We start from the raw sequence: 27,270 nt of genomic DNA, 5'->3' as shown, positions 1-27,270 counted from the left end.
CACAATTCTAAAACCATTTAAGTCAATAATCCTCCCTATCAAAATCCTATTAACATTTCCCCAAAAAACCCAAACAAACAAAACAAGCGTCCAACCACCAGCCCCAAAATGGCCTCCTCGAAATGTGCATCTACATTAGTTTCTTCCAAATTCGAACCACTTGAGCCAATCTGTATTCAAAATGGCCGCTCTGTTGTGGCCTCCTTCGTAGGACACGATTTATTTTACGAGTCCCTTCTGTTGAAAGAGCGTCTGTGTGTGTGTTTCCCCCCGATTCGCGCCGTAGTCGGAAAAATCTCATTCGGCGTTTAAGTACACGCAGCTTGAAAGCCTCGCAGTCAACACCTCATCAGTGAGGTCGACTCACTCACACTCGTCCACGCCGACTAAAAGATGCTCACACACACACACACAGTTTAACTTCTCCCAACCAATCAGAGCGGAGTATACTAAGCCCCCCCTGAAGTGGGTGGAAGACTTGTTGAAACACAAGTCTGTCTTGGGACACAAGTTTTTTAACGTTGGAACTTTGGAGGAACTGTTTTGGGGCTCTCCGGAAAAAGTTTTCCTGTATTTTTTGTTTCGACCTGCGGGGGGAGTTGGAAAAACTTTGGGGTCCATCAGTGGGGGTTTAAAGGTTGACACAGAATGGCTGAAGTGGTTCGAATTCGTAAGAAACGTCTGCAGATGCCCATCTCCAGGTAAGGTGGGAGGATATTTGGGGTCTTTGGGAAAGGTAGAAGGACGTAGAAGGTTCGGTTTGAGGGATTGAGGGTTGTGGTAAAAGTGCATGGTTATTCTATGAAGTGATTAATGGCGTGGTTGGTAATCATGGGGTTGCCTATACTTAGCCGCCTCAACACTTGCCAGTTGTTTCAGGAACACTTGACTTGCTGGCACGGTGGATTAGTGGAAGAGGGATGGTGGCTCATGTGCTTTTTTGTTTTGGTTAGTGGGTTTAGGGCTTTGCATCTATTGGTTAACATGACTGGGTTTGTTGTTATGGGTAAAGATGTTATACGCTGTGGGCATGTTCAAATTGGAGGTGTTTTCACGACGGAAAATAATTTGTATTTTTTTATAAGGTTGGAAATATGTTTGGCAAGTTGAAAGGATAGCAGTTCAATAATTTAAAAAAAACATTTAAAAAGAATTTGATTAATGAACAAAAAAAAAAAAAAAATATATATATATATATATATATATATATATATATATATATATATATATATATATATATATATATATATATATATATATATATATATATACATACATATACATATATACATATATATATATATATATATATATATATATATATATATATATATATGTACACATACAAATATATACATGTATACATATACAAATATATACATGTATACATATACAAATATATACATGTATACATATACAAATATATACATGTATAGATATACAAATATATACATGTATACATATACAAATATCTACATGTATACATATACAAATATCTACATTTATAAATATACAAATATCTACATGTATACATATACAAATACATACATGTATACATATACAAATATATACATGTATACATGTACAAATATATACATGTATACATGTACAAATATATACATGTATACATATACAAATATATACATGTATACATATACAAATATATACATGTATACATATACAAATATCTACATGTATGCATATACAAATATATACATGCATACATATACAAATATATAAATGTATACATACACAAATATAGATACATATACAATTATATATACATATACAAATATATACATGCATACATATACAAATATATAAATGTATACATACACAAATATAGATACATATACAATTATATATACATATCCAAATATATACATATATACATATACATATGTACATATACAAATATATACATATATACATGTACAAATATATGCATATACTAATATATACCTATATACATATATATAGGGTTTAGTTGGTAGTTGTGTGAGGACCATGGAACCAATTAGAGAATTTACATATAAAGTACACCTCTACTTACGAAAAAAGTCTTGGAACCAATTAATTTTGTATGTAGAGTTACGACTGTACTTGTAAATGTCATAGACCAAGTTCATAACATTTAAACTAACTTCATTTAAGACTTGATTAGACTTTCCAATCTGCTGCGTATACCAAGCTAAAAAGCCCATTTGTCATTAATCTCTATAAATAAAAAGTGCTTCTGACAAGTCATTTCCGGGGAAAAAGTACCGCCGAGCTGAACAAGCCCCCCCGGCTTCTAAAAGCCAAAGCAAGGCGTCGACGGGGAAGATTATGAGCGCTATTTTGGCCCGGCTGCTTTATGAAGATGGTGGCGGCGTGATAAACGCTTGAAAAAAAAAACGTGGCGAGTGCCGCCTGCCGTTTACCCCGCCTCCTCCTCCGATGACGGCGGCCTCATCTGGCGTTGCGTAAACAACTGCCACGGGGGAGGGTCGTCGGTTATTTGAAAGAAACTCACGTCACGTCTAATAAATCTCTGTGAGAGAATAAATCTGCTCGTGTAAACAGACGATGAAATTTCTCATGGATACCAGAGCTAACCTGTTCAAGCTTTTGGGATCTATAAAAAAAAATTAAATAATAAAAATTTCCTTTGCCTAAACATGGGCGTAGAGATTGTCAAATCTATTAAGCCTTAACAAGTAAAACAAATATATATATATATATATTTTTTTTTTTGTTTCTATATTTTTTTTTATTTTTTTCATATATATATTTTTTTTATATATATATTTTTATATATATTTTATTTTTTTTATATATCTATTTTATTTTTTATATATATATTTTTTTTTTTTATATATATTTTTTAAATTGATTAATATATTTATATATATTTCTAGTAAGATTGCTCTCTATATTTTTGTGTCTGGGGATTACAGAATTTTTTAGGGGGGGAAACAAAACATAAATTAAAGAGCAAATTTTGTGTTTGTCAAAAACAACAATAACAAAAATGGCTACTTTCAGGCTACGAAGCATTTTAAAGCAACTGGAGGACCGAGACGTGGACTATGAGGACATTAAAAAAAGTCTGGATTTAACAGCATCACTGCTCGAGGCCGTTTATCTGGATGGAACCAGGTAAACAAGGGACTACCGTATTTTCCGGACTATAAGTTACAAATTACTACACAATGAAGAAGAAAAAAACATGTACAAGTCAAATTTTTTTGGGGAGCAGTCACAGGCAAAGCCAAACTATGATAAAAAAAGTGCGCCTTATAGTCCGGAATATACGGTAACACCCACAGAATGGCATCCCCATTTAAAGACCGACTGTCAATGTCCAGGCAGTGCTTGGAATCCGAGGATGACCTCCATCAGCTTCAGTCGGATGGGGTTCCTGCGGAGGTCACCGATTGGCTGGCGTCGACATTCACGCAGAGGGTGCGGCCTTCGGGCAGGCGCTCGGACGAGAAGCCAAAGTTTCGGAGCATCGTGCACGCGGTTCAGGCGGGGATCTTCGTGGAGAGGTATGACTTGCATATAAGCCGCCTCTGAGTATGAGCTGTACCCTTAAAATTGCATTAAAATTGTTGAATTTCATAATTTCCCTCGTATAAGCCGCCCCCTGATTCACAATTTTCACCTCCATATTCATGGTTTTAATAGGGAGTACAAATGTAGTACTTTGAAGGGAAAATACTAAGAAAAATCATTGCATGTGGTATTTCGGATACTGTAAAAAGGGATTAGTGTTGACTACATGTAGACAAATTCAAAAAGGAAGTCAGGTGAGCAGTACAACCAGGAAGTGTGTCCATAGCAGTCTAGTTTGTCATCTCTAGGTCAGATGTCGGCACCCTGAGCGAGCAATTTCAGGAGTTTTTTTCACATTTTATGCAAGATACGGTTGTTTTTTTACTTGAATTTCATTCATAGACTTCAAAATACATTTTGTTTAGCATTTTATCGGTTCATCTTTCCTTTATTTTGAAAAAAATGACCATATCGTCTTGCGTTATGACATTTCGTGCATGTCAAGTCTAATTTATGCGTATATAAGCCTTACCCTCAATTCAGTCATCATTTTTTTAGCAACAAATACGGCATATATGCAAGAATCCTTTTACTTCTCAATCATAAACTACGGTAAAACCCCTAACCCAATCTCAAAGCCATACAATATTTCCCTCCAACAACCTCGACGATCCCAATGGACAGTAAACCATTGGCTCCTCCCTCTTCCTCTTTGAAAACATCCTTGAAAAAGCGTAAGGAGCCTCGAAGGATTTGGAATATAAACACCTCCAGAGATGAGCACACTGCACAATCTCAGCATGTGAACTTGAAGTGAACTCAACATAAACATTGCTTTCTTCCAGGATGTTCAAGAGGGCCTACACGGCGGCCATGCCGGACCAACCCTTGGCGGTGGTCAATTGTCTGAGGGTAAGTAAGACACTGAACGCTACAGCAGTTTTTTTTTGTGGCGATTGAATCATCTTTTCTGGCAATGTCTCTTTCCTAAAAGGACGTGGACCGCTGGAGCTTTGACGTGTTTTCGTTAAACGAAGCCAGCTCGGATCACGCATTGCAAACGCTGTTCTTTCAACTGGTGACCAGATATGAACTCAACAGGCGTTTCAAGGTCTTGTCTTTTGCATCCTGTTTCATCACACGCGATTTATAAAGTCAGGTTTTTAAATCAAAGCAACCTACGTCCTTGTTTCCAAGTAAGAATGGCAAATATCGGACTCAAAAATCACAGATTGGTACCATTTGTTCGTCTGTCATTAGCTGGGATAGGCTCCAGCACCCTCATTTTCTATTGAAAAGTCCAAACTTTAATTCAGAACAGATGCTGCTTGATGCATAATAAAAGATGACGTTTAGAAATTGTTTATAGGAGACTAATTGAACCCTCGTTTTGGCCATTTTTGATATTGCACACATGGAATGGACGAACAAGACCGCGGGAGTCAAAGTTTTCACATCAAAAAATGACTCTGTCAATGGATGTTTTTTGTAGATTCCCATTTCGAGTCTCATGCTGTTCATGTCTGCGGTGGAGAGAGGATACTGCAAACACAACAACCCGTACCACAACCACATTCACGCCGCAGATGTCACCCAGACAATGCACTGCCTGCTGTTGCGATCCGGTCTTGTGGTAAACTTAACCAGTTACAAGCAACTTTAGCTTATGACATAAATAGTCTAAGATGTTTAAGGACCAAGACCACATGCGGAATGAGACTTTGAAGACCACAGCTAGACTGAAGACCGAAGACTGAAGACCTAAGACTGAAGACCTAAGACTGAAGACCTAAGACTGAAGACCTAAGACTGAAGACCTAAGACTGAAGACCTAAGACTGAAGACCTAAGACTGAAGACCTAAGACTGAAGACCTAAGACTGAAGACCTAAGACTGGAGACCTAAGACTGAAGACCTAAGACTGAAGACCTAAGACTGAAGACCTAAGACTGAAGACCTAAGACTGAAGACCTAAGACTGAAGACCTAAGACTGAAGACCTAAGACCGATGACGAGAGAGTTGTTAAGACCACATCGAGACTTTGGCTATTGAGAAGCTATGTAAGACTTCTTGGCGTAGACAAGACAAATAGTTTAAAATGTTACAGTTAAGTTAAAATTATTTTTTTGGGGAGTTAACATAGAAATGGAAGTCTGCAAAAGCCAAATTATTGCTTTTTCCAAGACCCATTATGCCAAAACCCTTATCTCGGGTGCAGAATAGTCTGCCAAAGACAAGAATCCCTAAAAAAGAGCCCCAAAACTTTTAAGACTGAAGACCAAACTCACCCTTAGATGACCTGAGAACAAGTCCAAACTGAAATTTTTAGTTGGCAAGACCAAAGTAGAAAATTCAAGAGTTTTCAGGAGGTATAACCAAGACCTTGACAAAATCAGAGTATGTTAAAAGACTTTGAATAACAGAACATTCAAGACCAGATTTCTAGATCCGTGATTCCATAGTTATCTAACCAATTTCCACTTGTACTAAACAGCACTGGCTATCCGAGTTGGAGGTGATGGCCTCGCTGTTCGCCGCGGCCATTCACGACTACGAACACACGGGGACCACCAATACCTTTCACATCCACACAAAGTAAGCCATTTTCCTGAAAAATTTCTTTCCACTTACTCCAGTTTTCTCCCACATCACAAAAACATGCATGCTAGGCTAGCTGGTTGAATACTCTAAATTTCTACTAGCTATGATTGGTTGTCTGTAACATTGTGTTCTGCGATTGGCTGAATTCAGATCCCCAAGTCAGGTGGGATAGGCTCCAGCACCCCCTTGTTAGCATTAGCAGTCCAGAAAATGAATGAATATTTAGCCAACCAACTAAATACAGTGAAACGGATCAAAAATTAGCAAGAAAATTACAGTGTAAGGTTCAAAACAAATGTTTCTTGTACTCTTCAACAACAAAAATTCTCATATTTGGGAAAAGCTCTTAAATTTGCTAACTTTGCTAATCCTGCCTTTCCAGGTCTGAGTTCGCACTAATCTACAACGATCGATCCGTGCAAGAAAGTCATCATTTGAGCGCGGCGTTCCGTCTTCTACAAGACGACCAAATGAATATCTTTATTCATTTAACCCGAGAGGAGTGGATGTAATTGTTTTTCTTCCAAAAAAAGCTATTTTCCCACTCAATATGTGCTTACTCAGCCATCCAATCCATTTTAACTGATACGGCTAGTTAATACGCTACAAAAACCTTCAAAAAATCCTTCTCCATTCTCCACCTATGCAGGGAACTCCGTTCTCTTGTCATTGAGATGGTGCTGGCCACCGATATGTCTTCTCATCTTCTCCAAGTAAAAGCCATGAAATCCTGCCTTCAGCAACAAGAACGGTAAAGAAGGGATTTTTCCGTTTTTTTCGGCCAAACGGCTGAATTTTGTGGGTTTTTTTCCCTCAAACAGGATTGAAAAGTCCAAAGCTCTGTCCCTGTTACTCCACACGGCTGACATCAGCCATCCATCCAAACCTTGGTGTCTTCACTCCAGATGGACCAAAGCTCTAATGGAGGAGTTCTTCAGGCAGGTAGGAGGAGCTAAGTCAGTTTTATCATCCATCACATACCGTTGATCTTGTGCAAGGTCGCTTGAAAGGTGAGGGACTAATAGCCAATCACGGCGGTTGTGTAGCAGGAGGCGGAGCTAATACATCAGATAGTTTCCCATTTTAGCAACATAAATGTTGAACACACTGGAACAAAGATCTTGTAGTACGTACAGGCACTCATAGTAGTCCAAAGATTTGTAGTACAAGTATAGTATTTCATACACTTCTTCATAATTGTACATGTATTTTTGTATAAGTGCGAAAACATGTAATATTGTAGTATGTCATAATACTTTTGCGTTTTTGTATTACTGCAGCATTGTCTGTTCTACATTATTCATTAAATTACAGTACTGGTAATACAAGTACCGAATTTTCTGGACTAAAGTTGTACTTACCGTATTTTCTGGCATATAAACCGTATTTGTAACAACAACAAAAATGACTGAATCAAGGGTACGACTTATATACGCAAAATACTTACAGTTTCTACACTAATTTTCACCAGTAGATGTCGGCAAATTGATATTTAGTATTTGTTGGTTATTTTCAGTTTTGCAGCAAGAAAACAATAATCACTAGATGAATTACTAACTTCCTTATGATATTGACCGATTAATAAAGTGCTTTTGATTCATACAGTATGACATAAGTAGCATAATTTTTCTTAAGATTTTACCTTCAAAGTAACACAATTGTGAATTACATCCCGTTAAATTACACATCATTCTTTCGATGTCATATTTTCAGGGGCCTAATACAAAAATATATTAAAAAAAAGAGGCATACTAAGCCTCCTCTACAGGTTTTTCCCATTATTGTAAAAAAAGATGTACTTGGATATATGACATAAGGCTACTATGGTTATTTTGAGCTTTTAGAGTGGGAAGCCTTTTAAGATATCTGCTGCTTGTCTCTTTTCTACCATGGGGAGGGTGATAGAGAGGCGGAGCTCGGTTTGCCCTTCTCGCCACTATGCGATAGAAAAACCACCCTAGTGGCTGAGTCACAGATCGGTAAGTGCAAAACCATAAAAAATTTAAAAATGAACGACCTCGGATAACCTCAATGGGGCTGTCTTTCCTGTAGGTTTCATTGACTTTATTGTGCACCCGACGTTTTCCCTCCTGACGGACATGGCGGAGAAGATAGTGGTTCCTCTAGTTGAGGAGAACCCGGGACCGCTGGACCCGTGTAACAGACACAGGTACAACGGACTTGCAAATTATTGGCTTCGTTTAAGTGCAGCCACTAAAATGGGGTCTTCAATGTGTGGATTTTGCATGGTTTTGCGTGGGTTTTCTCCGGGTACTCCGATTACGCCCGCATCCCCAAAAAATGCACACTAAGATGAGTGAAATTGGCTCTAGGTACAAGGCTGGGTACCCTTGTGAGGATAAGTGGTACAAAAAATTAATTATCTGTGCTTTTTTGTGCTAAATAATGCAAATACTGAACTTTCTGAGTGACTTTTTTAAACATTTGTATCATATTTCACTATGTAACTATTAGGCAGGCACAATTCTTACACTCAAAAGTCTGAAAGTGGGACATTGGATGCATGATGATGATAATATGATGATAATTGAATGCATATTAATATATATTGTGTTTTATAAGCATATGTTACACCGGGGGTCGTGAACATTTATAACAGAGAGCCATAAACAATTCCTCTAATCTAATATTATTATTTGAGATCCATCATCAGCATTTAAAAGTAGAATACATAATATGTGCATCTTAGTCATTTTATGATTTTTAAGTACAAAAAAAGTATCCGAATTGACAACATTGTTACGCTGTGTCTAGTCAATGAGTATCAATGAAGGTTTACATATAGAAATTTCTATTGGAAAAAAACATTCAAAATACAAACATTTGCATCAATCAAACTGCTGATAAAACAAGTCTGCTTACCTTAATTTAGTCTTCGCCTTGTATATAAAATAAAGAAGATCTCCAGAAAAAGAAAATAGTTGCCGATGTTTAACTTCAGAAAACGTATACAAAACGACGGACAAACAACAAACACCTGGTCAGTAGCCTAGCCCAGGTGGAAGCGGAAACGTAATCAGAAAAGAGACTAACAAAATAAAAGAAGGCGTCATTGAATGGTAACAAAATACACAAATATACTACAACTAATGTTGGTGTTTATATGTTAGTAACGTGTGGAAGGAGAGCTCCAGAGGCCTTCAATGGAGTCTGGCTCACATCACAGCCGAACTGGTCAGCTTCAGGTCCACTTGGACGCGACATGCTGACGACAACAAGCTCAAGTGGAAAGACGGAGGCTCCAATGGTAGAATTTCCTTTCTACGAGGATCCATAAACGCATCACGATTTGGGTTGCATTTCTTTTTTTAACGCATTATCTTTTGTTTTGAAGGATTCTCAGAAGAGCGGAAATCAACAAAAGATGCGTCGCACAAATCCCAGCTGGACACAAAACACTAAACTTTATACAATATTAGTACGAAAAATATGTTGAATTGAGTGTCACTGTTTCTTATGTTGTCTCATTTATTTTGTCATAATTTAATTGTATAATGTATAACATGCTGGTCGTGTTGTGCTGTAGTTTGAAAATATTAAATTAATTTCCTGGAGGAAAAAAAAAGTCATGTTTTTTGTGCCATTGACGGCAAAAAACGTCCAATAAAATTCGATGAGGAATTTTGAGCCAAAATGGACGTCTATGGCAGTCAAAGGCAGCCAATCCTGCTGCGAAAATGTTTATGAAAGATGGATGCGTTTTTAAGATTGCGGCTCATAGTTGGATGAATTATTAATGCGCAAGACCTATTTTTAGGGGAGTCACCTCAAAAAATCCAATTTTGTCTTCTTTGCTGTAAGAAAGCACAAGTCTTGAGCAATTTAAAACATTTTTTTTATTGTATCAAACATATTTTTGATAAGCCATGTCGTCAGTTCAAGTAAGGCTGAAACATGGGAGTTCAATTAGGGAGAAAAAAACTGAAATACACAAAACATTTTTTCTTTATTTTGGACTTTTTGGCATTCAGATTCATGAGTTTTTTCTATTTCTGTCATTTAATATTAACTATATGGAAAGATTGTCATAATCTACATATTTAACTAGATTTTTTAGTCATTTTTGGGGGGCTACTTGGGAAAAAATTAAAAATTAGTTGGATTTTATGTTAATTAAAACCAACATTATCATGCGAATTTAATTTTTTTAATGCTACTCAATACAAAAAAAATGTATGTATAAACTCTATCATCCTCCTATTCCCTTTTCTATGACTTTATGTTCTAGAATACTTCTCCCAAAAAGTGATCTATTTCTTAAAGTACAAACGGGGTGTTGTTATTTGTATTATTATTATTGCTTCCATGTCATTTTATTTAAGTTTTACCTTTGAAATTGCCTTAAAAATCGTTGAATTTGACAATTTCTCACGTATAAGCCGCCCCCTGATTCCCAATTTGTGTTATAGGAGCCAAAACAAAGGAACGGCTTGAAGGTATGAATATTTTGCAGCTGGTAACCGAGGCCCTATAAAGGACTGACCTGGTGTTTTTCCACACATGTTGTGCGATTGTTTAGAAGGAGTCGCGGCGTTGGCGGCGTACACCACAGCGCTTCAATTCATTCTTCTTATCTTGGTTTTCTGTATTTATTTTTCTGTTCCCGGGTCCAACTTGTTTGTTTCTTCGACGGTCGGCTCACTGATGCTCAACGTTGTCGCTTTCGAGTCTGGAAAATATGGATGGACAGGAAAGTTCATTATCGAAACTGGTTTTATCTGGATCCAGGGGTTTATGGTATTTATCATTTTTCTATGTTTGTGCTTTTAAAAGGCTTTTTTAGGCTTTAAAAGAAGGAGTTATGTTTGCTAGTGTGTTATTTACTGAACATTAAACTGTCTTTAATTACTTTTTTAAACTAATCAAACAAACTGCTTAAAATCGCACAATATTTTGAAGAACATATTTTGTGAGATATTAATTTTTTACGGCAATAAAATAGAATTCCACTTCAGAAACAAGCTGTTGTCTACTTAAACAAGAGAAGCTATGCTTATAACAATATTTTTTTCTGTTTATAATCCTTATATTGGCTATAATAACTTCATTTAAACAATATTTAAGATAAATACCGTATTTTACGGGCTATAAGTCGCACTTTTTTTCTCATAGTTTGGCCCTGGTACGACTTGTATATGTATTTTTTTCTCTCTGTTAAGTTGTATATGTTTTTTAGGCTATTTGTATCTGGAAAAATGCTATGCTAACGAATGCTAATTTTGACCCATTTTACTTTTTTTGATTTCTGATTTATTTTAATTAAATAATTGAACATCCCCAAAGCATGTCTTCACCTTACAAACCCCAACAAAAACAACTTACCTTCCCGCATGTTATTGAGCCGAAACGAAGAATCCGCCAAATCCGCCCCGGAGTCGTCATGTTCTCCCTCCGTCCACAGGGGGCACTGCGTACCACCCAGGGCCACTTCCGACGCACTCTCCCTGGAGAACGCCGCTGCGTGGGACGAGAAGCAGAGTCGTGATGATCGAGCGCTCGTTAGGCCCAATTATACAACCGGATCGATCCCGTCTGACATTTCCTTGCGTGCCTTACTGTATTTACTCACGCTGAGTGCATTCGAAAGGGCATGCGGCCAATTTGTCATGGAAACATCGGATATACTAACCTCTACTATTACATGTTGCACGGTAGTTTTTTGATACGATAAGATGGCTCGGTGACTGTGGGTTGGTTGGGGTGAATTCATGTGTGTGTGTGTATATGTAAATGTGTGTTTGTGTGTGTGTGACCATCTGGTGACCTGCTATTAAAGTGAATTAGTGATCCCGAGATGGATCTCCTAAAGCAAGGCCGCAGCATCTGTGCAAGCAGCAGGAGATACCGGTGGGTACGTATATTACAAGATGGAGCCAATCAGATTGTATTTCCAGGAGGAAGGATGGAGGAAGATGTGGTAACACTTTGGGGAGAAAATGCAAGAATGATGAGTTATAGTTTTTTTTTTTTTTGAGTGATTTATATGGTCATTTATTTGTGCATTTTCCAATATGGTCAATGGGGGTGATGGAGTGATGCCAGATATCTACTGGGTGGGGCAAATGGGAATTAGTTTTTGGATGGTCATGGGGGGAGTAAACAATGGGGCTTTGTTAGAATGGACTGCGAAAAGGTTAACGCTTGTAATGTACAGTAATCCCTCGAATATTGCGGCTTTACTACATTGAAGATTTTTTTCCGGGGGATATTTTTTTTTTATTGATTTTTTTTGTAAATTGATTTAAATGTGAAAATCCATGCTGAAACTCGCAAGTAGAAGCCACTCACATGTACTCAGTTTGCTACTAAAACTCAGCACTGAAGTAAAAAAAAATCAAAAATAATACTAGTTTAAAAAAATATATATATTTTTTGTTTTTGTTTAAAGTTCACAAAAATGTGAACATCCACACTGAAACTTGCAATCAGAAGCCACTCCCCTGCCTTCCCTTTACTACTAGAACTCAGCACTGAAGTAAAATAATAATAATAATAATAATAACAATTAAAAAAAATTGTTTGTTTTTGTTTAAAATTGACCAAAATGTGAAAATTCATGCTTAAACTCGCAAGTAGAAGCCACTCCCCTGTCCTCTGCTTGCTACAAGAACTGAAGTAAAACAAATATTATTATTAATTTTTAAAAAATAATGCTTAACCTACTTCGCGTTTTTTTGTTTATCGCAGTCTACAATAACCGCGCTAATCGAGGGATTACTGTATTCTATGGCCCGGATTCTCTACTTACCCTCCATTTGGCATCGGAGTTTCTCAAAGGCCTCGGCGGTGACCTCGTCGTCCCTCGGGAGCTCCTCCCCCACGACGGCAGTGTCTGGGCTGGGCCGGTCCGACAGGCAGCTCTCGGAGGAGCACTCATCAGCGCCTCCTTGCTGTTGCCTGTAAAGGTGGTGCTCCACTAGAAATTGCAACTCTAGGAGAAGAAGGAGAAGAAGGATGGAGGAAAACACAGTAGGAAAAGGAGACTGAGTGAATGTGAAAGGAGTGACGAGGAGGATAGAGGAGCCACATGGGGGAGTCACAGGTGGAGAGCTTGTTGTCAAACAGCCAATGAGAACACAGGAGAGTGGAGTGAGATTGTCAAGCAAGAAGCAATGCATGGGTGACAATTTCAAAATAAAATAACCATGTTTTTGTAACTGGGATCTTATTTTGATATCCCGAGGCACTCATTTACATCCCAAAAGATTTTGTAACCTGAAAATCAGGCCCCCTCAAGGCATTCATAAGTAGAGTTATGATTGGTTATTAAGTGATTCATTTAGTTTAAGGCTATTTTGCAGCAAAAATTAGAGATAATAAAACCCGCTAGCGATATTTTTGGACTTAATTAGATTTAGCGTGAGTAGCGCATTATAGAAATTAAATCCTAAGTCTTTTAATATGTTTTTTTTAACACACTCCACTGATTTTGCTTTGGGCAATTTGAAGTTGAAACAGGTTTTTTGTTTTGCTCAACTTTTTAAGACACTGTAATATGGGAATCTGGGATTGTAGTTCTGAATTGCCCACTTAAGTTTCATGTCAATAATTCTTATCTTGGTTGAGAAAGAAATGTGGTGCGTCGCCATGGTTACCACATACACACACACATATATTTGCAAGGATGCAGACGCTGTCAATCACCTTTCATGGTAGGCGTTCCCTTTTGTCCTTTTCTTCGTTGCCGAGGGGAATTCAACAAAGCAGCCTGGATAATAATTCAAAAAAAATGATTTTTCACCCATTGATGAAACAATTATGATCATTTCAACTCTTATAAACCATTCATTTAACTCATCAGCTGATTTTTTTAAAGAACAAAATGAGTTAAGAAGAGTTAAAGGTCCTAAGAAAAAAACTTTTGTCCAATTGTCCCTTAAAGAGTTCATAAATCATAATTGTATAATTGTATCTTTCATTTCTAGAACAGAGAATAATAATAAATAGTAAATAATAAAAGGAAGCACCTTGTACAGCTGGTTTGGGAGACGGTCTTCGTCTATTTCTGTAAAAAAACAAAAAATATTAAGTGAGAAAAACATGTTTGAACATACTAGCATGGTGTGACGTTACATTTCTTTTGTTTTTTTAAGCTGCTTTTTAAATAATTTGACACTAAGTTCATTTCCTTGCCATTTTTGGGTAATCACGGGTCACCTGTCATTTTTTGGAACATTTCCTATTGATTTTATGGGACTTTCCCCATAGTTTTTGGTTCATGTGTCGGTTCCTGTTGATTTTTGGGGGTTTCCGTGTGTATTCTTGTTGCTTTTGGGCATTTTAGGGTTTCTTTTTAACTCATGGGCTGGCACTGAAGGCGCCATTTTGAGGGCGGGATAAACCAATGGGATTGCGGATTGGAAATATAGCAACTCGACTCACAAAAATCAGTTTTTGGCGAAAAACAGAAAGCATTTCAATATACTAGTCGGGTATGAATGAGCTAAAAAGTGCCTGTCAAGGGCCGGATCGGACCCTCTTAGCGGGCCACTTTCGACCCACGAACCGCACCTTTGACACCATTTCGGGTTATAAGCTAACAGGGCCTTGACATTGTTTTTTTGGCTAATTCTTCACTGTATAAAAAATTCAAGCGACCTATTAGTCATGCTAACTTAAGATTTCCTTAATAAAATTCTTCAGTTCTTAAGTTCAAACAAAATGGACGTCTAACATGAACTTTTTTTCCCAATCCAATGAAAAAAAACATGAAAAAAATGCTATGCTAGTTTTGAAGTTAGCTCGAGGGGAATCACAAGACCACCAAGAGACAAAGAGTAGCTTTCCCGTTGCCAATTTGACCCCCATGACTTCAACACATTGGCATATTCAACCAAAAAAGACAAGTATCCGTTGAGCTGAAGGCGTAAACTGTGACCAAAAGAGTTAAAACGCACACTCGGTCGGTGGGAAGTTTTTTCTAGGACAGCGCCCTGTTGCTCGGCAACCTAAACGTCCCGGAGGCGGCGCGCTACTGCGCATAAATTATTCCGGCTTAAAAGCCAACGCCAGTGGGTTTCTTCATTGGATTTGGTAGAAGTAGATTCTGATTTGTACTCGGTTTTAAGTTAAAAGTTCGCCAAGGTTTTTGACCTAATTACGCATAAGGACAGAAATCCGTTATGGTAAAAGCGGGTCAAGTTCAAATGACGGAAACGGTACGCAATTCAGTTTAATTGCGTTAAAAACTAATTATTTTGGTTTAAACTTCGAATGTATTAAGTTTTTTGGGGGGAGGGGGCACACCACCAAGTTTATTTTTTATATCTGATTACATGGAGTAATAATAAATCAATAATTGGTTATTTATTCTTTATCTTTGGACATTTTAATTATTGCTATATGTATTTTCTTATATTTGTATGAGTATAATGAATGTAGTTCTTGAATAAAATAGGTTACAGTAAAAAATATATTATAGATACTAAAAGATTTAGTATTACAGTAAAAAAACATGTGAAACATATTAAAATTAAGCCCTGTCAATTCCAAATGACCGAGACATAGTGTAAAAATACATTTAAATAAAATAAGTAATCACAGAGCGAAACCCGAAGCGATGCTTTCACTGATCACAGGAAATCGGAGCACTGACATCTACGGGGAAAGTGAGAAGCCGTGGCTGTAAGAAGAGACGAGTTCAGTTGAAAAAACTCGCCTTAGCTATTGATCTCCTTCTAATTGCCTCCCCCCATCCCATCTGTGCCCCCGAGAAGCGGCCATGACGGCGTTAATGAAAGGCTTTTTTCACTGGCTGGGGACTCCCGGCTGACTAACCAGTGGACACAAAGTCAGACGAGAAGCTGCGTCCTCATTCTTCAACGTGGATGCTCTTCTTAGCAGCCGAAACTTGACTTCAACTTTTTGGTTCCTAACCCTAACCCTAGCTATTCTGGGCATGTTTTGTTCTATGGCAATGACTTGGTTTCTTCCAACAAGTCTTGAAAGTTGGTCAACCTATAACAAATGACTGCGTGGCCTAATGGATAAGGCGTCTGACTTCGGATCAGGAGATTGAGGGTTCGAGTCCCTTCGTGGTTAACCTTTTCGCTACTCTCGCCATGTTTTGTTCTATGGCAATTACCTGGTTTATTCCAACAAGTCTTGAAAGTTGGATAAAGTTCATCAAGTGACTGCGTGGCCTAATGGACAAGGCGTCTGACTTCTGATCAGAAGATTGAGGGTTCAAGTCCCTTCGTGGTTGGACATTTAGCTATTCTGGGCTTGTTTTGTTCTTTGGCAATGACTTGGTTTGTCACAACAAGTCTTGAAAGTTGATCAAAGTATGACAAGCGACTACGTGGCCTAATGGATAAGGCGTCTGACTTCGAATCAGAAGATTGAGGGTTCGAATCCTTTCGTAGTTGATCCAGTCGGCTACGGTGCATTTGCCATGTACCTTTCTACATTAATACCCTAACCTTCATACCTGAAAGTAGCGCTACCTACATGATTGTTTAGTTTGTTTGTACCTGGTGATGATTGGTCACTGGACGCCACTAGGGTTGCAGGTGTTGGTCGACGTCTTCGAATCTGGAAGCGTAGAAGGAGAGTCATTTAAAACTAAACAACTTCAAATATATATATATATATATTTTTATACAATAGTATATCATCTCATTAGGAACATTTGTCACTACTATTTCTATTTAAAATACATCATAAACTTAACTCATTTACTGTAGTTTGGGATCAAAAAGTGTGTTTTGCTTCACGCTAATGGAAGCCATCGAAATAAAATGCTAGCGTAGCTACGTTTAGCATCGACAATGGCATTGAAAGATACTCATTGACTGCCAACACGGCTAATGAGATGCTAATTGTTCCATCAGGCTATTAGCGTAAATGAAACGACATCGATGTGCGTCACGGACGCTTAACGAGTAGTCAGTAATTGCAATGAAGAGCGTACTACGGCCGCCACCGCCGCATAATTCAAGTGGGAGTTGAAAAAGGTTTGGCTAGGTTTCGAGCTCCAGCTGCTTTGGATGATGCCAAACTCACATCCTCATTTCAAATTGACCTTCTCAGCACTTTCCACTTCTATTTATATTCATGACAGGCAAAAAACAAAGCACCCATAAAGGGGTCGTTTGGAAAGGGAGCATAAAAAACTCCACTTCTGTTCTAGGAAAAAAATGCCTTTTATGTAAATCCAAGTCTAGCATCGCTGTTCTTAAACTGTTTCAGGACCAATCTCAAATTATGGAGCTAGGATGGCGACCAATCTTCAAATTTTTGGACTAAATAATACATGAAGTAAATGGCAGTTATGGATACTACACTATAACAAAAATATGTACTCAAACAATGTATATATATATGTATGAATCTACTAATTCTATGTCCATATTCTTCTAAAGAAGGAATTACATATGACTGAATAAAGATGATTTAAAAAAAAAAATAAGGACAGTGAAGAGAAATGTAAGAAAAAAAATAACAATAGTGTTTCTTCCTTTAAATTTTAAGACATCTGATAATAAAATCTAAAACAACGGCTAAAATGAGTATAGCAAGTGTGTTTTATGGTTTATCAAAGAAAGAAAATAATTTTTGGCACTCTACTAGCAAAGGTATTCAATATTATATTAGATTAGATTAGAATTTCTTGGTTTCATGAGCAAGACAGACACAGACGACATTGTAGACCTAGTTAACAAAACTGGAGCCACATACAATAAGTCCACAAAATGGACACTGGCTAATTTTGCAGCCTGGTGAGTCAAAATCCCACTGATAAAATACTGCACCCCCTAACTAGAGCCCTCCTAAGGCAATCCCCCAGATTGCTCCTAGCAAAAACCGGCCCTGCCCATCTATAAAAAACAAATTCCGTCCCTGGATCTTTTCGGGTGAGTAAACAGCCAATTTAATAGCCCCCATTTGCGAACCTCTGGTAAATCCAACCCCAAGGGTCTCGTTATGTCGACAAACAAAGCCGCTGTCATCATGAACGCGGCGACCCAATGAAAAGCTCGAGTTTGACAGCCGATGCTGTAAATTACAGTTCCGGGCTTGCGTGTCAAAGGCTTATTATGTGCCATGTCAAAGGTTTAATAGCGTTATAAAAATCACTGACAGATACTATTTCTCATCTCATATGACATATGCGTTAAAGTGGCGGCCCGGGGGCCAAATCTGGCCCGCCAAATCATTTTGTGTGGCCCGGGAATGTAAATCATGAGTGCTGACTTTCTGTTTTAGGATCAAATTAAAATGAAGAGTATAGATGTATATTAAATTTCCTGATTTTCCACCTTTTAAATCAATAATTGTCATTTTTAATCATTTTTTTCGGTGTTTTTTAGTTCAAAAATCAGTTTGTAAAATCTAAAAATATACAAAAAAAGCTCAAATATACATTGTTGATCTATAAAAAATGAATATTCAGGGATTTAGTAGAGTATAGATGTATATTAAATTTCCTGATTTTCCCCATTTTAAATCAAAAATTGTCATTTTTAATCAATTTTTCTGTGTTTTTAGATCAAAAATCATTTTGTAAAATCTAAAAATATATTTTTAAAAAGCTAAGATAAACATTGTTTTAGATCTATAAAAAACTGAATATTCAGGGCTTTTAATCCAGTTATTTTAATCCATTTATTAAAAAAAAAAAATCGAAACATTATATCTAAAATGGTCCGACCCTCATGAAATCAAGCTGACGTTAAAGCGGCCCGCGAACCAACAGTTTGACACCCTTGTCATATGACTTTGATTTCAACATAACATTTTTTTACAACATTTCAGTTAAATAATGAACATTTTTTTATATTATTCCAATTGTCTTCCTTGCAGGAGGATTTAGTTCCAAGTTATTCCGCTCAAGGACAAAGATAATAGAATATGAAAGAGTCTCTCTCTCTCTCTCTCTTACTTTGGCGGGGCGCTCTAACATAAAACATATGGAAGCCCATCTACTTTTCCTAAATAGTTGACCCTCATCTAAATGATAATGAGCTCCCACCAACGATGGGCCACTTCAATCTCGGTTGTAAACACATCCATAAAAACGGAATTTTATGTCGTCTCGTGTACGCGGCGCTACAATTACTTTTTTTTTTTTTAAACGTGGAAAAATAACCATAAAGCAAAAGCATTTTGAGCCTATTGCAATACAGAAAATGAATTCTCAGCATGATGGATATATTTCCATCTCATTAGCATATTAAGTAGAACACGCTATGAACGTCGTCGACAATCAAAAACGACATTTTATCTAAAATCATATTTTACCCATCGCCATTTATCAAGTCAAACAGTTGCTTTTATTTTTTTTAGTACTTTTTTAGGGCCAAGTTATTCAAAGTGGAGAAAATTATGTTTGTGCGGGTGTTGTTGCGGTGACGGTTGCAAACCTCGGGGAGGTTTTTTATTGACATTCACCCCCTCACAAAAACTGATTCACAAGCACAGAGGTGTCAGATTGAAGGGTGGGTGTATATATGTGTGTATAAGTGTGTATATGTGTGTATATGTGGGTATATGTGTGTGTTTTTTGTTCAGTCAACCATACAAGACACATGGACATACACACTTTTCCATCTTTCACTTCCCTGGTGTTCTATCAGATTAGCATACCCGAATAATTACATAGCATAACATTAAAGGTTGCTCATAAATATTTTGTTATCTGTATACATGTTAATTTAAATATGTATTTTTGGAGTAATCAGGTTTTGCATGCACTTTGTTATTTGTATTTACATTTATATTGGTGTTTTTTCTTTTATCCTGATTTTCTGACTGTTATTGTGTTAAAGAATTGAGGGTTGAATTTAATTTTATAAAATATATTATATCAAAAGGATTGGGTGGGTATATATATGCATTTTTAAGAAAAATAATACATAGGAAAATAAAAAAGGGATTTCGTCCCATAGGACATTTAATTGGAGGCATTAGTATCAAATAGTACTCTGAAATAGTGCGCTGATGGTGCACAATACGTACTCTATAGTTTTTAACCATCGATTAGTGTTCCCAAGATGGCTTACAAATGTTGCCAAAGAAGCAAAAAAAGCTAATTAAACTGTTTTTTTCAGCCTCCAATAGCTTTTCTTCCGCTAAATGTAGCTACATGTGCTCCATTAGCGGTCATATTTATGATTATATTAGATAAATGTGCATATTAAATGGTAAATTTGACCCAGATTCATAAGTTTTATGAACACTGACAATAAAACAAGTGTCTGTAAAACTTTATTTTGTTGAAAGCGCCCATTTATCGTTAGCAAACATGTGTCCTTTTGCTAGCATTAGCGATTAGCACGTGTCATGAGCAAAGCTAATGGATTAACGTGGTATAAAATTGTGTACTTGATCTGTTACGAGATAAAAAGTGGAAAAAAACTGAACCAAAACAACATTTTGGTTTTTGATAGCATTCAAGGTCACGCTAAGGAGTTAGCATAAAGCAACTTGCTCCACTAAATACTATCACCATCCGGCCAAGTCTGAGTCACGCCCGAGGCAAAATGGATAGCCGCGCGTCACGAGCGACGCAAGAGACGCGTGCTCGTGAATCTCTGCTATTTATATATACAAGGTTCATTCAATATGAATGGCTCGGCTTGTTCGTGGAATATTCATCTAATGTGGAGAGAGGGACATGCTATCTGGTCACTGGATTCTCTAGTGGCTCTTAACTCTCTTTGCTTTGCTTTGCTTTGTTATCCCCATCCCCCCTTCTTTTACGAACACAATGCCTCAAGGGGTGTCAAACTCGGGTTCAGCCACAATCATGAGAACTAGATTTCTGGATTTTTTGGGCCAAAAAGGTCATTAAAGTTCAAATGGATTGGACGTCAATCCCATTGAATGATAAGCGCCCATGGCCAGTTTTAGTGAATTGGACATTTATTGTTGTCAATAGAGTTCATTTTGTGTCGTTTTAGGGTGTCAGACTCGGGTTGGTTTGTGGGCCGCTTTAATGTCAACTTGATTTCATGAGGGTCGGACTATTTTAGATATAATATTTAATTTTTTTTTAATAAATGGATTAAAAGCCCTGAAAATTCAGTTTTTAATCGATCTAAAACAATGTTTATTTTAGCTTTTTTTTTAAATATATTTTTAGATTTACAAAATTATTTTTGAACTAAAAACACAGAAAAAAATGTATTTAAAAATGACAATTATTAATTTAAAAGGGGGAAAATTAGGAAATGTAATATACATCTATACTCTTTGTTTGAATTTGATCCTAAAACACAAAGTCAGCACTCATCATTTACTTTCCCGGGCCACACAAAATGATGCGGCAGGCCATATTTGGCCCCCGGACCGCATGTTTGACACCATTGCCTTTTGCAAAAAAAAGGATGCAAGTTCTGGACATTTTTGACTGCTGAGATTTGTCATTATAACAAACTTGCATGCATGTATGCATGAGTGGGTGGGTGGGCATGTGTGTGGATGTGTGCAAAAGTTACACACACACATAAAGTGGGCATGTGAAGACAACTATAATTGGCTGCACGGGAGTCATGAAAACGCAACGTGTGTCTTTTTTAGTAGACCCTGTCGGAGACCGGAATATCTAACGGGAATGGATAGCTAATGAGCTGCCATTAATTGCAATGGATTACTCAAAAAGGGAATTTAGAATGTATAAAAGGAATAAAATAAGTACAATTAATGTGGGATTATTTTTAATCGATCATTTTAACTCATTTTCAATATATATAATTTACTTTATTAATAAAAGGAATAAAGTAAGAAAATATTTTGGATTTTGTTTTAATCAATATTTTTAAATCATTATCAAAATTGTAACATTAGTTTTATTTTCTCATTTTCAGCTATAAATTCCATATTTAGTATTTTTTTATTGAATTAAAATTAAATTATTCTTACTTTACTCTCCTCACCTTATTTAGCCAATTACAGTTGTACTTTTAATTCAAAATGACCCAAAGAATGCTAAACTTTCCCCCCCCACGACTCTAACAACATTTTCTTTGATAAAAAAAAGCTCTTTTTAAAAATATAATCTGAAAAACAACACATTTTTCCCAAAAACAACTTTGTCTTTTACAAGTACCTGTTCAGCGGCCTCCGGGTCCAGGTGGGTGTCCAATAGAGGGACAGTAAACTGGATTTTCCTGGGACTGCCCGTTTCCATGGCGGCAGAGTGTGTGCGCTTGATTGACAGCTGTCCTTAAAGACACTCAAGAAGAAGACGAAGGACTCCACTGTTTGAGGACGCTTCCAAAGTAGGTGAAGAGAAAAAAAGGACAAGAATGAAAAGACAAATTAGGTCAAAACTGCACTTTTTTTGCTCACTCGCTAGTGCGACCTACTTGCCAGCACCTGCCTGCCAGCCTGCTTCCCTGACTGCCTGCCTGCCTAGCCGCCGCGGATCGCCTCCGCTGTGGATGGTGATGCTGAGGCGACAAGGGCACCCCGGGCTGGGGGGGCGCCTCTCCTTGGCTGCCATTGGCCCGCCGGCCGGCTTGGCCACGCCCCCACCGCACACATTGGCGTGCTGCGAGCTCTGCGGCAGGAAGAGTCGGCGTGACAAACACATTCTCGCTCGCTCTCTGTCTCTCTCTTCTGTTGTAGGAGGGAAACATCAACATTATCCTCATCATCATCATCACCACCGTCATCATCCTCATCAACATCATCCTCATCATCATCATCATCATCATCATCATCATCATCATCATCATCATCATCATCATCATCATCTTCATCATCCTCATCATCCTCATCTTCATCATCCTCCATCATCTTCATCATCCTCATCTTCATCATCCTCATCTTCCTCACCCTCCATCATCTTCATCATCCTCATCTTCATCATCCTCATCTTCCTCATCAATCATCATCTTCATCCTCATCTTCATTCTCATCTTCATCCTCATTTTTATCCTCATCTTCATCATCCTCCATCATCTTCATCATCCTCATCTTCCTCATCAATCATCATCTTCATCCTCATCTTCATCATCTTCATCCTCATCTTCATTCTCATCTTCATCATCTTCATTCTCAGCTTCATCCTCATTTTTATCCTCATCTTCATCCTCAATCATCATCCTATTCTTCATCATCATGGTCATCATCATCATTATCTTTCAGCATTAGAATACACAAACTGTAGTAAAGATTAGAGTCAAAGTTTTTGGGGGGGCAACAAAACTGAGATTGTATATTATTTTTCTTAAAAACACTGGTCGCTAGTTGTTTAGCTGTGTGATGCTCTAATTAGAAATTGGATCTGAATTTATTGGAATGGTGCAACAAATTATTAAAAGTAAATAACTCAATTTATGGAATTGGCTGACCACATTCATTTGCCAATGTAAAATGCATTATTTTAATCATTTATTAGTGCTGCACTGCCGTATTTTTCGGACTATAAATTGCATTTAAAAAAAATAGTTTTGACTAGTACACCAGTGGGACTTAGGTATGAAATTCTTCAGACTCTAATTTCACACATTATTCATCATTACATGTGTTAATTTTACACTGTGCCACAAAAAAGGCGCTTTAAAGCTGTGATGATCATTTCAACATTGGCGGCAAGTGGATTTTTTTTGGCTTATTAAATGTCACTTTTAAATACAACTGAAAAGGACTTAGCAAAATACCGCTTTGAGACTTATTCTCAGGTCTGACTTTGATGTTTTTGTTCTATCATTTGGCTTTTTTTGGCTATTGGGACTTATACTCAGGTGCGACTTATATTTCAAAATACAAATTTGTATCATGTTTGGCTGTAAGGAGAGCTGTTTTTTTAAATTTAATGTTGTTTTATAGTGAAATACTTTCACAGACAAAACAAGAGATTTTCTTGGCCCTTGTGGTTGGGCGCATTTTCTTTTATTTCTTGCCAAACCTCTGTGGCACAGCCATGCTCCAAATCTGGTTGGGTGCTTCCTCCCATTGGGGTGAGTTGAGGTGCTCCTCCAATACGAGGGGTCCTCGGGAAGATCGGCCAAACCTGTCGGGAGGACGAGAATCGTGAGCGGTTAAATAGCTGATGAGCTGATTAGCTGATGATTAGCACTGACCTCTGTGGTTCTTGGAGCACCGAGTTGCGGGCTTCTTTGCGAGATCCCAGGAGAAGAGCTCTGATCAGCGTTGTCAGCAGACGATTATCTGCGCCGTCGTTCTGGCAGACATCGAAAAAATGAAAGGGAGGCTTGAGGAAGCGCTTTGAGGAATAATTTCAATGCAGATTATAATATTTTTTTGTTTTCTATTCAACTAAATCACTGCCGTTGGGGCAAAAATTGGATCGGAATTTATTGGAAATCGTGGCTTCATTTTCAGAGTATCGAAATTGGGTAAAATATAAGATATTTTTAGATGTTTTTTAATGTATGTACTGGTATATATTTTCTCTGTTAACTCATGAGCTGCTATCAATGGCGAGAGACAACCAATCAATTTAGACTACCGGTCAAATTGGATTGGACGCCTCTAGCCGTCATTTGTAATGTAACAGGATCACTTCTAAGGCAAGTTAATGAGTTACAAAATGATTCCCAAATATAATGTAAAAATGAATAGCTATACAGAATATTTGATAATATTTCAATATTTATTTTGGCACTATGGAAACCGTGACCGGACGTTTGGTCACCGGTCAAATGTACTTAGATATTAAACAGTACTTAGATATTAAACAGTACTTAGAGATTAAACAGTACTTAGATATTAAACAGTACTTAGATATTAAACAGTACTTAGATATTAAACAGTACTTAGATATTAAACAGTACTTAGATATTAAACAGTACTTAGATATTAAACAGTACTTAGATATTAAACAGTACTTAGGTATTAAACAGTACTTAGGTATTAAACTGTACTTAGATATTAAACTATACTTAGATATTAAACTGTACTTAGATATTAAACAGTACGTAGATATTAAACAGTACTTAGATATTAAACTCTACTTAGATATTAAACTCTACTTAGATATTAAACTCTACTTAGATATTAAACAGTACTTAGATATTAAACTCCACTTAGATATTAAACTGTACTTAGATATTAAACACTACTTAGATATTAAACAGTACTTAGACATAAAACTCTCACTCATGAATATAATTTTGAGAGCTGGCTTCAATAGTAAACTCCCTGTCACCATTTGACCGGCGACCAAAAGACCGGCGACCAAACGTCCGAGCACCTATGAAAACAACCCTAACAGTAAAAAAGTAAACAAATCCCAATCCCTTTTATACAATCGATCTCACCATCTCCAGCAAGTGTTTTTCCACGCCGTCCAATGAGCCGGCAGGCGTGGTACGTTCGCCTCCGACAAAGACCCCTTGACCGACGCCCGCTAGCATCATCAGCGCCACCACAACGCTCAACGCCGCACCCGTGTCCATGTTGGCCAACCTAGGGAGGAAGAAGAAAATGCCTTTCTCAAGAACGGACAGACTTTGAGTACAAGGCGAGAGTCACCGACCTTTTATGTGGGAGCGTCCAACCTCTGGAGAACCCAAGGAAGATCTTAATGGGAGCGAGGGACGAAATGGACGCCGGATACGAGGCCGTTTAGGCTCGGCGTCGGGGTATTTAGCGACGACGGAAAACAGTCATTACGCGGCTCGGGGGAGTACACGGGGAACAATTGTCAAGACTTATTAAACAGATAAATCCCCGCAAATGGGCCGTGATCCACAAGCCCCTCGACGCAGGAGTACGAGGTGGGAAATGTTCGGGGAAACGTTTGTCAGCCTGTAAATCGACATAAAGTCAGATAGCACACGGTCAACAAAGCATGTGTAATGGATCGTTGTGGTGTTTTTTTATGGATGGGCAATTTGGGAGCCTTGAATAGCATGTGTTAGCATAATGCTAACAGAGTGTATAGTGAGAAATGTGACAATTTTTTTCCATTTGATTCATGTTAACCAATAACAATGCTATTTTGGGGTCATGAGGTCAAGGGTTACCAATTTCCTCCAGAAGAGATTGTCCAATAATCTCCATTCTGTTTATGTCAACAAATAAACAAGAAACCATTTTTTCGAATATTGAGCTGATTGCCATTTTGATGTAATTAGGTCAAAGGTCACAGAGTTCAGAATAGGATTTTTGCCATAACAAACAAATAAAGGGGTTGTTATCAAATTTTCAAGCTGTTTGTAACATTAAACCGAAGGTTTTTCTTTTGAGGTCAAAGGTCACAGTGGTCACAATAGGAATTCTGCAAAAACTTGAACAATTAAAGTTTAAAATCGATTTTACTTGCTATGTTTGTAACATGAAATTGAAGTTTTTATTTTAAGTGAGGTCAAAGGTTACTAGTTTCCTTCAGAAGGGAGTGTCCAATTTAACTGCTTTGAATTTGAATTCTTAGGCTGAACACTGCTTTTTCATACAATGCTAACTTTAAAACGACTGGGGGAAATGGGGCTCCATTTTTAATTAAACTATTCTACTTTTAATTGAATATAACATTTTTTAAAAAAAATAAGTCTCACTATTCGGCAAACAAAAACAATATTCTACACATCTTAAATATAAAAGTCAAATAAATGAAAAAACTAAAAATAATCACAATCATGCAGTATGTGGGATTTATTGTAGGCGCAGTAATTAATCATTCCCACAGGGCATGTGCTTATACAGTTTTAATGTGGGAGGTGGGGAACAATCGGCTTACCATAAACACACGTACGTATACTAACTGCCATGGCAACCAGCTCTTAGTCATCAATTTAGGATTTTCAATGGAGATCATAAACCATTAACTGAAATGCCACTCTAAATTCCCCTGGTGTTATATTAAGGGTGTGAGATTTATTTGTATTTTTTTTTAAAGGAGCAAAGAAGCCATCTCAATGCTAATAAGTCCTGATAATGACGTCAATGGGGACTCACAGGAGCAAACATAAAAGTGTGCATAGATATTAAATTCCCACCTAATCGTAATATAATACTGCAGAGTGGAAACGGTAATATTTGGTTGATTATTTTTAATATTGGAAAAAAAAATTTTTTAAATCATGCATCATACCAGTGCCGTTTTTATCAAAAATATAAATAATGAAATACATTCATTTTTTATAGAATTTAGATAAAATGTTCTATTGAAGTTTTATTTTTAGTATTATTTT

The 27,270-nt window shown here is 37.2% G+C and overlaps 2 protein-coding genes and 3 non-coding genes across 8 annotated transcripts; 4 read left to right on the top strand and 1 right to left on the bottom strand.

The window, feature by feature from the left end:
* Window positions 1-413: 413 nt before the first annotated feature.
* Window positions 414-10,198, top strand: LOC144202782 (dual specificity calcium/calmodulin-dependent 3',5'-cyclic nucleotide phosphodiesterase 1B-like). The gene is made up of 14 exons (XM_077725789.1): window positions 414-701; window positions 3,028-3,141; window positions 3,351-3,533; window positions 4,386-4,452; window positions 4,535-4,651; window positions 5,033-5,173; window positions 6,036-6,136; window positions 6,525-6,650; window positions 6,792-6,893; window positions 6,964-7,084; window positions 8,040-8,121; window positions 8,195-8,312; window positions 9,274-9,410; window positions 9,498-10,198. Exons 1-14 carry the CDS (start codon window positions 649-651, stop codon window positions 9,563-9,565), a joined length of 1,530 nt encoding a protein of 509 aa, XP_077581915.1. The 5' UTR covers window positions 414-648; the 3' UTR covers window positions 9,566-10,198.
* LOC144202780 (uncharacterized) lies at window positions 9,977-26,597 on the bottom strand. 4 transcript variants are annotated; one of them, XM_077725783.1, is made up of 9 exons: window positions 25,396-26,597; window positions 24,196-24,296; window positions 24,021-24,125; window positions 22,474-22,726; window positions 22,215-22,378; window positions 16,636-16,696; window positions 14,131-14,168; window positions 13,808-13,871; window positions 13,050-13,094 (listed from the first exon to the last, which is right to left on the bottom strand). In XM_077725783.1, the coding sequence occupies exons 1-6, from the start codon at window positions 25,531-25,533 to the stop codon at window positions 16,663-16,665; spliced, it is 795 nt and encodes a 264-aa protein (XP_077581909.1). In that variant the 5' UTR covers window positions 25,534-26,597; the 3' UTR covers window positions 13,050-13,094; window positions 13,808-13,871; window positions 14,131-14,168; window positions 16,636-16,662. The 4 variants fall into 4 exon arrangements, with proteins under 4 accessions (XP_077581913.1, XP_077581909.1, XP_077581912.1 ...); XM_077725786.1 differs by lacking the exon at window positions 13,050-13,094 and adding an exon at window positions 13,115-13,146; XM_077725785.1 differs by lacking the exon at window positions 13,050-13,094 and adding an exon at window positions 13,169-13,213.
* On the top strand, window positions 16,132-16,204 carry trnar-ucg (transfer RNA arginine (anticodon UCG)). Its single transcript has one exon. It is a non-coding gene; the product is annotated as a tRNA-Arg (tRNA).
* On the top strand, window positions 16,295-16,367 carry trnar-ucu (transfer RNA arginine (anticodon UCU)). Its single transcript has one exon. It is a non-coding gene; the product is annotated as a tRNA-Arg (tRNA).
* Window positions 16,458-16,530, top strand: trnar-ucg (transfer RNA arginine (anticodon UCG)). The gene has a single exon. It is a non-coding gene; the product is annotated as a tRNA-Arg (tRNA).
* Window positions 26,598-27,270: the final 673 nt, after the last annotated feature.

This window comes from Stigmatopora nigra, chromosome 10 (genome assembly GCF_051989575.1).
Source record: "Stigmatopora nigra isolate UIUO_SnigA chromosome 10, RoL_Snig_1.1, whole genome shotgun sequence".
Lineage (NCBI taxonomy): Eukaryota > Metazoa > Chordata > Actinopteri > Syngnathiformes > Syngnathidae > Stigmatopora > Stigmatopora nigra.
This window is presented reverse-complemented; position numbering and strand designations above follow the sequence as displayed.